The 10,853-nt window shown below is 37.9% G+C and overlaps 1 protein-coding gene across 4 annotated transcripts; it reads left to right on the top strand.

The window, feature by feature from the left end:
• Nucleotides 1-388: 388 nt before the first annotated feature.
• Nucleotides 389-8,965, top strand: LOC103139695 (titin homolog). Of its 4 annotated transcripts, none has more exons than XM_016672651.1 (17): nt 389-633; nt 1,377-1,420; nt 1,944-2,008; nt 2,099-2,250; nt 2,414-2,471; nt 2,877-3,090; nt 3,204-3,290; nt 3,527-3,709; nt 3,826-4,466; nt 4,719-5,140; nt 5,171-5,243; nt 5,590-6,148; nt 6,235-6,299; nt 7,203-7,343; nt 7,439-7,599; nt 7,689-7,779; nt 8,636-8,964. In XM_016672651.1, exons 1-17 carry the CDS (start codon nt 610-612, stop codon nt 8,716-8,718), a joined length of 3,063 nt encoding a protein of 1,020 aa, XP_016528137.1. In that variant the 5' UTR covers nt 389-609; the 3' UTR covers nt 8,719-8,964. The 4 variants fall into 4 exon arrangements, with proteins under 4 accessions (XP_016528137.1, XP_007554530.1, XP_007554527.1 ...); XM_007554468.2 differs by having other exon boundaries at nt 4,719-5,155; nt 5,186-5,243; XM_007554465.2 differs by having other exon boundaries at nt 4,719-5,243.
• Nucleotides 8,966-10,853: the final 1,888 nt, after the last annotated feature.

Here is a 10,853-nt window from a genome sequence, read left to right as displayed (position 1 = left end):
ACTCCTTCCAAACAAATGACAAATTGCTGTGCACCATATCAATCAACAGGGGGCAGTAAGTCAGAAAATCGACGTGTAGTAGAAGAAGAACATTTTGTATGTGTTGTCAACCCTGAACGACGTCTTCCAGGCTACAAATCTCACAAATGAAACATAGATATTTTCAAAGTATGTAAATAAGTTCTGAAAGTCTATAAGTAGACTTTCAGAACTGCCTTAGCTTCTTAAGGCAGCTAAGAAGTTCCTAAAGTATAATTTTAGAGGACAAACTGGATGCTACAGTAAATAGGATTTCAAACACCGTTACCTGTAAGACCTAACGCAGGGTAAATAAGTGTCGGGTTTCTGCGCGGGGTATTTACAAATATTCAACAGCGCCATTTTTTTGGGACTGCTTCTTAGAGTGAAAAAGTTGATAAAATACTTCTTTCACTTGTTTATATTAATCTAACTGCCGTTTGAGTAGCTCATTAGAACATACTTAGTAGGCTAAATAAAAAAATTAACAGTTGGACTTGAAATGAAAACTACCGTTAGCTGTTAACTTTTGCATCGACAGATGTACGAAACGTCGTCGCAGTTTAAAACACTGACAACTGGCAGACTAAAATGGAGACCAAGTATCCGACTTTGGTGAGTTATAGCTTGTTTTCTTGCTCTTTTTTTTGTCTTCATCACCTATCTGAAGAAGGAGGGCTGCAAACTATCATGGGTCTGCTCTTATCCCAGCTGTGACAGTAGTAGTTAACGGGTGCTATATTAGAAATTTCCAGTACCTCTCTGTGACTATTTGGCTAAAACAGCAAAACCATAATAATTACATTCTAAATTTACCCAATGTGGAACCAGGCTGTTCCTGTCATACTTAATGATCCTACTACTTTCATTGATATTTCAGTGATGCTGAGAGCTCTCATACTATGTATGTTTTCTTTAAATGTGTTTGTGGAAGTAGTTATGACAATCAAGGCTCAATTATAACTCTGCAAAGTAATCTGCAAAAGTAGTATATTTTGAGTAGAGGTTGGTGTTTTAAAATTCAGATTGCACTTTTCAGGTTTTTATTAGTTAAAAGTGCAACCGAAACGCATGTATTATTGTTATTCCACAGCAAAATTGTGCTCCACCTCCTTTAGCTATGTGTAATTTAAGTCTAATGAAATCCATTGAGGTTTGTGGTTGTGTTGTGATTTCTAAAGTCGGTGTAAATATTTCCGCCAGTGCACACTGGCTCAAATGATTGGATTCATTTTTATGATTCTTTATTACCTGACTGGTATAAGTGGTATGTTATTTGCTGGTCTTATAACCTTTTTGTAAATAAACAGTTTTGTAGTAGTTGGTGTTGAAAACTGATGGACTTTTTCTCTTCTCAGAGGAGACCTAGGAGGAAATTGTGCTACATTACAGAGAAGAAAAGGTACTTATCTGCTTCTATAGTTATTTATAAGACTAGTTATTAAATTTGTTCTCAAGACTCTTTTGATCATTTTAGTCTCGTGTAACTAATCAACATTTACATTTAGGAAGCATTGATCACATCTGTCTTATCTGTTTAGGTTAGACATATTTACATTATGAATTGGATTCTGTCTCGGTGGATTTTTCAGGTTAACTTTCTTGAATGTAATTTCACAAGCTGTGATTAAAAAAATTGATATGTGACATGTTTTCCTCTGTGAAAGTTTAGCTGTGCATCACCACTTAAACTTGTTATATTAAATGTATCAAAAGAGCTTATATCATAATAAATGCAACAACCTGGATGCTTGAACAGAGATATTGTTAAAAATCTTTATTTTTACTCCTCGGAAGAATGAATGAATTTCATTGGATATTTGTTCATTGAAAGTAAAAGAAACTAAAATGTAGCACATTTATTGGCAACATTTCTTTTGTTTGGACATGTAATTTTTAACTTTTCCCTGAACTTTCTGTTTCAGTTTGTCTAATCAGTGGGCAGAATCATTCACATACGAGGACGTCGACAAGATGTTTGATGACATAGGTGACTGTTCACCTTTGTACACTTTTGCCATTGTGTTTAGAAGTTTAAGCCTGTGCAATAATTAGAATTTTGTTTTTTCCTTTTTCACAGATGTGTGTGTACTTGAGCCACACCCACCGTCTGTTTTGTTTCAGAGTTCTGGCTCTGGGACAAACTACAGTGAAGGATCCATGTCTCCAGTCCCACAAGAAGAACACCCAGCTGAAGAACTTGCAGAATACCAAATCTCCTTGTACCATCAAGTTAGTACAGTGATTATTTTAGAGGCTATAGAGTATAATCTCATAGTTTCTGATGCTTTAGTTTTATAATATATAGACTCTGCACCTGGATCTTTGTTTAGGCTTCATGTACTTTACTTGAATTGACACCACTTAGTTTAATTTTTCTTAAATTTCTTTTTAGGCTCCCAATGGACATGTTCAGATTCCTTCAAGCTCACCAATACTTAATCTGGACACTGGTAAGATGTTCATCTAGTAAAGTGTAAAGCACATGTAAAACAACAATAGCTGGTAGGAGTGATTCATAATTACACCAACTATCATAAACGAGTAATGAATGGAAGACATAAAATGTGTAAAACAGTGTTTTTCAACGTTGGTCCTCAAGGCACACAGCCCTGCATGTTTTAGGCATTTCCCTACTTCAGCACAGATGATTTTAATTGATGGCTGATTAACTGGCTTTTGCTGAACTCCAGTCATCTGAATGGGGTGTGTTAAAGCAGGGAAACATCTAAAACATGCAGGCCAGTGTGCATTGAGGACCAGGGTTGGGAAACACAGGTTTAGAAGGTCTTTGTGTTTTATCATCATGTTTCTTTATTTTTTTTTAATAATGTGGAGCTCTTTTGTTTTATTTGCAGATCCGACTTTCCCGTTTGAAGCACACAGGCCGATTAAGACATCTAGTCCCATAGAACACAATCCAGGGAAAGAGACGACGGAGAATCTGGAGGAGGAGGAGAAGGATGATGGTGTGACCCAGATTCCATTTAACAGTGAAGAGAAAACGGAAGAATCTGAAGCGGACCCCGTTCCCATCCAGAAGCCTCAGTGCAATGGACAAGTAGCTGAGGAGTACGAGAATTTGTTTTATTTTGTTCTACAAAAACATCATTGAGATAAATTAAGAGTTTTTATTTGTTACTTTTTTGTGTTTTTTCATTTGTTTTAATTATTTTTATGTACAGGACTGATGATTGGGAACTGGAGTTACCTTCAACCAGGATTGTCCTGACCAAAGTGTCCAGTCACAGAGCAGTGGTTCAAAATCCAAGGTAAGCTTTTTTTTATTTTTATTGAATACTTAGCTTTTTCCCCAAATAATTTTGCAATTACATGCTGAAAGACAGCATGTTAACTGTCTATATAGTACTGATATAGCTGTATTTTGGTTTATTTTCCCCCAACAGTACAAGTTAAGTAATTCTACAACTCTGGAAACAGGATATTGTGTCCTCATTAATGTTTTTTGTGAAACGATTGAGTATTTCCTGTTTTGTGTGTTCAACAGCAACGATGAAAACATCAAGGATTCAGTTCAAAAAGTGAGAGTAGAGCCTGAAGTTGGTCCTTCTACCAAAAAGTCCAGCTTGGTCTCCACTCAGCCGCCTGCAGAACCGTCTTCACATGTGAAAAGGGACATGAATGGTTTCCTGAAGCAGATCCAGCTGGCGAGAAAATCCAAACCATCATGGTAAACCGAGATAAAATCATTTGTTTGTGATTAATGTCACAAACAAATCTTTAGCCTTATTTAAACATATTGTTTTTCATTTTACAAATAAATGACACTCTTGTGTGTTTTTTAAGTTCCAAGAAAACTCCAGTCAAATCACAGCCTCGTCCTCCTCTTCCTCCGGAGCCAGAGGACGATTTTCTGATTCTAGAAGATGATTCGCCGCTTTGGTTTTCCATCCCAAGTAAAAGTGGCTTGAGTAAGAAAGAGAGGCTGAGCAAGAACTCCAGTGCTTATAAAGAGAGCTTAACAGACAAGGGGACAAATGAGGGTCCCATCGAGGTTTCACAGAAACAAAAGAAAGGCGAAATGGCCAAAAACAAACTGGACAGTCAGGCTGTTAATCAAAGAACGAAGAAGAAGAAGGGGAAAGAGAAAAACCGTGAGGTGGCGGAGTCTGATGATAACAAAGGAGATTTCCTCAGCCACCCAGACCTTCCTGCAGATGACTTTGTTGAGCAGGAGAAACCAAACAAGAAAAAACGACAAAAGAAAGTTCTATCAGAACAGACGGATGAGTCGGAACATCAGCCCAAAGGAAAAACAAATGTGGAACTGGAAAAAGAACCTGCCCAGAATTTAAAAGGTTCGACTAACGCATTAAATGAACAGAGAAGCCAGACGGAAAGATCCGAAGATGTGCAGGATGCAGGAACTGATGATGTTTTTAGAGAAGAACATCAGGAGCAGCTCGTTCAGGAGGCAGCAGAAAAGGGTAAGGGCATTATCTCAGCTGGCTCTATGGGTTGAATTTTCTGAAACTCACTGTTTGGTTAGTTTTTCTGTCTATTTACGCTTTACTCATTTTAAATATTAAATTATTCTGCTAAACTTTAATATTAATACTTGATCTAGGCTGTTGTGTGTTTAGAATGCATCATTCTAAACCCTTTTGTCTTGTAACTCAAGCAGCATGTGTATGAATACATGTACAAGGTGTTATTGACGTTTCTTCGTTACCCTGCAGGCAAAGACATGAAGTCTGAAGCAAACGGAGAGGTCAAGCAAGACAAGAAATCAGCTTCATCCTCTGGCAGTTCGTCTAAAGAGGCCCAGCTTTCTCGAAAGAGAAAAAAGCAGCAGCCTGGAGATTGGTGGGTGAGCTCCCCTGCGAACCCAGAGCAAGCAGAAAGCCCCCAAGCCCCCAAAAAGTCCAAACTGAAGAGCAAAGAGCCCAGCTCAGCTGTACCTTCGACTGTTATGAACAAGAAAGACAAAGCGCCGGCAAGGAGAAACTCCAAAGAGCCCACAAAGTCATCCAGTGATGACACCAATGAAGTTAAGGAGAGTAAAAAGAAACCGCCTAAAAGGAGAAATGCAAGAGACGTGAAGAATAAAGAAACGGCAGAAAAACCCCGTAGAGCTGTGGCAGAGCTGGAGGAGCAGCAGATCCCCGATCAGCAGATCCCCGACCAGCAGATCCCCGACCAGCAGCTGGATGAGCATTCAAGCCCCTTGGTCTTTTCAAAGAGAGACCACAGCCTCAACTCACGTAAGATCACAAGAGCTGGAAAGTCCTCAGATCCTTAACATGAACAACTCCTATAAATACTGACTGATAGTCTGATTCTAAATCTCTACCATTTCCACTGCTACACTCGAAGCCAACTTTGCATTGTATTGTTTCATCACTTGTAAAAGTTGGGGTAATTTATGTTCTGACTTAATTCAAAAGCTGCCAGAAATATCAAAGTCGTATCTTTGAAAATCAACTCAGCTTTATCCTATTTAGTTTACTGCATGCTAGTTTGATTTTGGAAGTTGCCTAAATTGGAAACATTAGTGGCATTCAAGTGTCCTAAAACTGGAAATAACTGTTGAATGTACTTTTGTTGTAGGAGGTGAGCTGTTTCAAAAAGTCTATCATCACAGCTCCACCCCTGCATCTCAGACGTGTCAGCAAAAGGAGCAGCTGAGGGAAACCGAACCAACAAAACGTAGGAGGAAGCCACCGAGTGATTGGTGGGCAGTCACCAAGTCCGATGATTTGGAAACCATCGACTCGCAGCCTCCCCTAAACATGCCCAAATCTCAGCAGAAGTGGGAGAAGCGGCCAAAGCAGTCACCATTCAGACTCGGCGCTCCCAAAAACGGCAATGTTGCTTCAAAAACACCAGGGGGAGCTCCAGAGGCTCCTGTGAAGCCTCTGTCTGCTCCAAAGGTTGCCAAACGCTCTCTTGCAACATTTAAAGACCCTTCAGTTGTGGTCACCAACAGACTCGTGCATCAGTGTAAAATGCATAATGTCATGTCGCAGCCTTCAGTGGAGAGCGCTGATACTGGCCCTATAACAGGCAGCAGGCCTGATGCAGGCATGCACAGTGGGGTCGATGTGGATGAATCCACACAGCCCGACCAGGAGGCCTCACAGGACAGACGGTGTCAGGCTGAGGACACGTAAGGAAGAACCTAAATTACTCCATCTGTCTTTACTGTCACCCTGGGTTTGTTGCGACTGTCTTTTTTTTTTTTTCCTTTTACAGGTTAAGAGTCTTCAGAAGTGGACCATCCTCCATGATTGACCTGGAAAAGTGTGACGATGACGCGAGTATGTTTAAATCTTGTAACAGTTTTCACTTCTCTATGTTTATTGTCTCTGCTGGTTTTCAATCAGCACAAAGAATGACATATTTACAAGTTTCAACAGAGCTGCATTGATAAGTATAAAGGAAAGACCATTTTAATGGTTTCACAGGTTTTCATTGCTGAGTTTTGAACAGCATTGCATCACAATCTGTTGTCACTGCTCTTCTTATTAGGGACTGAAAGGACATGTAATCGCATATATGTGAGAACCATAATGTTTTCAGTAACCAAAACAGTTGGAAATGTTTTGAGGCTGTATCAAGAACAATTGTAGATCTCATAGAAAACTCATTGAGTAAGCTTCAGAGAGGAAGACACAGGACTCTAAGCAAATAAAGACGGGATTTTTCTCGATATTTTCAGAAAGGTTACCCCATATTACTTACAGAGTCACTTATTTTAATCCTTATTGCACATATTTAATCACGTGAAAAGATGCAGAAATACTCAACCTTTAAGTTGAAGTGAAACCTTTTTGGTCCACATCTCAGGTTGTACCGCTCTGCTGCAGAGATTGGGAAGATTACTTTCTCCGCTGGCTCAGTGGAGAGCAGTGGTTTGCCGTTGAATTAATCAGACGACTTCACCACATTTCACTGTCGCTCTCGTCGGGCTAAAAATGTGGCCGTCCACACTGCAATATTTACACCGAGTCCCTGCAGCTCCTGAGGGGAATTAAAAATGCAGGACCTGGGGTTTTGACTCCGGGGTGTGTTGGTCACATCCACAAGTTTTACCTCTAATGTTCTTCCATTAACCTCAATTCCATCGAATGTTACGGCTTCCGAAGAGACATTTTTCTGACTAATTGCCTTCTGTGTTTCAAATTTTTTTCCTATATCTCTCATTTCCTTGTGTGTTCCAGATCTGCCGTCATCCAGGGTCCACGCCGTGCTGTCTGTGTCAGATTTCTGTGCCTCCCCACTCAAGCCCCTGACCTTACAGTCAAAGGACAAGGAAAACATCACTGAATGGTTCCAGAGCCTCTGGACCGTGGAGGCTGATGGTAAGAACGTCTTGTGACGTAATGGTTACTATTTAGGAATGAAATGCAATTTTCATTCATAGTGAAGGACAAAATTTTACGTGTTCCTGCTGCAGGTGACGCTACGATCACTCCTGACCAGTTTCAGTGGTACTTCTACCAAAACTGTGCCTTGGGTATCCAGGAGGATTTCGCCTGCAGCACCTTCTGCGCTGGAAAGCTGCTGATGGGCTCCTACACGAAGAAACCCCTCTGGGTGGATCATAGTGCAACAACAGTCAGTGCACTTCCACCTCACCTTTCCACCTTTGAGAATATCAGGCCCCTTATTTCTAATTTCTTTCTTTTTTTTTTTATCTTTTAAAGATTTTTAACTTATTAACAAGCTCGGTGAAGGTCACCGTCGACGGCAGCGTTTCTCGCTACAGCTCTGGACAAGCTTTTGTGGTGGAGTGTGGTAAGAATAACCATGTTGTCACTTTTGCAGAGTTAAGGCGCAAATAAAGTCCTTCTTTTTTTTTTTTTACCATGTAATCAAATTGGGACATTGAGTTTTTGGACATTAAAAATAATAAAATTTAATTTTAGGAATACTGAGAGATTGAAGGAAAACTGCTTCAAGTTTTCTGTAAATGTTAAAAATGTAAATGTTTTCATGACTAAATGAAGACAACCACTTTTTTTTCTCCAGCAAGATGCTAAATCTCCAAAAACCTTAAAATGTCACCATAGAACCCAAAACTGGCTGTTGCTATTGTTGATGTCTGAACAATCAGAAAGAGTGCACAAGTTTAAGGAAACATTTGCTCTCTCAGAAAAACATGAGCATCAGACTAAAGTTTGCCAGAAAGATCATGCACAAAGACCTGAATGTCTGGAATAATGTTCATGTAAAACAAATTGGTCTAAAATTAATTTATTTGGACAACAAGACAGAAGAGATGTGTGACATAAACCAACTACAACATTCCAAGAAAATAACTTGATACCATTTGATTAGCGTGGAGGTGGACAGCTGCAGGAAGCATCTTTCTGAAGATATTTCAACCAAACGGAAATTACACTAACTACTAAAGATAACATTAAACGTTATTATCTTTTTATTCAATCAGTAAAACAAGATTCATTACAGCGTTTACCTGCAGCTAAATTACTTCCTTAATTAATTATAGATAAAAATCAAATTAGGTATCAATATATTAACGTTTCTAAATTGAAATAAATATTTAATAGTGTTCTTGTTTATTCACCTTCCTGTATGGCTTTTTTCGGTTTTTTAGCTAATATTTTTTGCCTAACTCTTATTCTTGCAGGACGGGCCTACAGCCTCCAAAACGTCAACGCGCAGCCAGCTGTTCTGTACTTCACCAGGATGTTAGCAGAGAGTTTGGACTGAAGATGTTATAGTGATACCGTTTAAATGGAAACTCCAAATCTCTGTGTTTGCTGTAAAAAAAACAAAAGCTTGACGATTTGATTATTTAAAAATATGAGCTGTAAATACCAGTTTTGTTAAAAAAAAAATCTACCGAAAAATTGAGGCAAGACCTTTTTTTTTTAAACATGTAGCAGTTTGTTAGATTCTGCTTAAGCAAAACGAATAAAAAAAATTAAAATTGTAAATAAAGTTGCATTCACTCTGCATTGCTATGCCAATTATTTTTTCATTTTTTTTTTGGTTTCACATGTGGTTCCTTTAGTTAAACGTAACAGAACTGCAAGCTTTTGACATATTATTAATTGAAACAATTGATTTATGGGATGTGTTTTTATTATGAGTTTTGTATTTACTACTTCACCTTTTTCTCTTTAATTTTGCATTTTCTTACCATTTTTAGTGACAGAACCAAATAAGGGAAAACAATTAAAGAAATAGCTGTGAAAAATATTTTTTTATATATTATGATGTGTTGAAGTAACATTTACTTCAATTTGGAGTCCAATTTTTTTTAATGAATGTAACAATTTAATATTCTATTATTTGTCTTCCGTTAACCACTTTTATTCCTCTTTAAAGTACTTCATATAACAAAAGGAATGTCTGGCTGGATTCATCATTAATTAGTCAAAGATCTTTGAAATGTAATGTAACATTTATCCTATATTTAAAAAATTGTAGGCAGTTTGCAGAAGTTAAAAAAAAAGTTCCTATAGGAGCAAAGCAAGAAAAATGTATTCCAGCTAATGTTGCGAAGATACAATTTAATTGATCTCTTTAAATTAAATGAATTTATTTAGAAAGTCATGAAATACATTAATAAGTTAAATGCGAGTTAGTTGACAGCTTAGCTTACATCCTGTGCTAACATTGGGGAAAAAAAGACACCATCCATTAAAGAAATAAAAATCAACACAATAGTTAAATATAAAAGGAATAAAATACAGGCATACACAAGAAATGTTTGATTATTCAAGAGTAAGGAGACATACAAAAATATCTAATGATGGATCTAATGTGAAGGAGATGAAGATTAAACGGGAGATTGCATTGCAGAAAACCACTGATTCAAAGCTTTAAAAGAAAAAAAAAACTTTATAAATCCTCCATAAAGTTTTATTTATCATCATCGAGTACTACTAAGGGTCTTTCATGTAGCCTTGGCTTGTGAATGCTTTCAGAGTTGCTCTTCCACTGACTTTATGGTACTCTGTGTTGTTTGGGAGTCATAAGTCTTTTTACAGGCCCTCCTCGTCATCTCTGGGCCTAATACCAGTAACATCTGTCCTCATTTTTTGTCCAGCCCTTCTCATAAAGCCTCTTCCAACAAGTACAGCTAGCAAACACCACGACAGCTTATTTGTGGTTGATTATTTCTTTGTTACTGAAATTCTTCTTGGCAATAAATTTCACAAAGCCTGTTTATTTATTTTTGAAAATGGCTGCATTTGTGAGGAGGATGTGCTTGCGAGTTTCACTCATCAAACATGCCAAATCCTCTCTGCCAAGGCTAAACACCTTATTCTGTTATTGACTCTTGTTTATTGGATTAGATGATTACAGTTTGAAGAAACGAACCTGTTGGCAATTAAATTGTTTTTTCATTTAGCAAGCGGACAGCTCCAAAGTGAGCAGGTTTCCTTTCAAATATGGCACCATTTAAGTACAAATGAGCTATTTTTTTTTCTTCAGGGGGAATAACATTTATTGGCAGGAAATGCTAAAACAAAGATAAATGATCAACCGAACATATTCTTACATCTGCACACATTTTTTTCAGATGGATCACAGATGCTACAAAGTCACTCAACATTGGGTTCAAAAAGCTCTTTTCTGTTGCAAGCCACTGCAGGAATGCAGCTAAAGCTCAGTAAAAACAGGGGAACTTATCATCTTACAGTTTAACTTTGAGCCAGCAAATTCTTTGACCCCAATAGGAGCTCTACACATTGCTGCCCCAAGTTTTATCTACACTATCTTAAAAGATATTATTTACAAAGAGACTTTTTTTTTTCAGCTATATTTTACCATTTCCGTTATTAGTTAATTTACGTCAGGGAGGCAAACTACATCTCTGAAAGCAAATTTGACTT

Source organism: Poecilia formosa, unplaced genomic scaffold (assembly GCF_000485575.1).
Source record: "Poecilia formosa unplaced genomic scaffold, Poecilia_formosa-5.1.2 Scaffold64, whole genome shotgun sequence".
Lineage (NCBI taxonomy): Eukaryota > Metazoa > Chordata > Actinopteri > Cyprinodontiformes > Poeciliidae > Poecilia > Poecilia formosa.
This window is presented reverse-complemented; position numbering and strand designations above follow the sequence as displayed.

Coding starts and splice junctions, on each gene's coding strand:
- LOC103139695 (XM_007554465.2), top strand. CDS start 610: ATGGAGACCAAGTATCCGACTTTG. Junction 634..1,376: donor AGACCAAGTATCCGACTTTG/GTGAGTTATAGC, acceptor TTCTCTTCTCAG/AGGAGACCTAGGAGGAAATT. Junction 7,600..7,688: donor TGGATCATAGTGCAACAACA/GTCAGTGCACTT, acceptor TATCTTTTAAAG/ATTTTTAACTTATTAACAAG.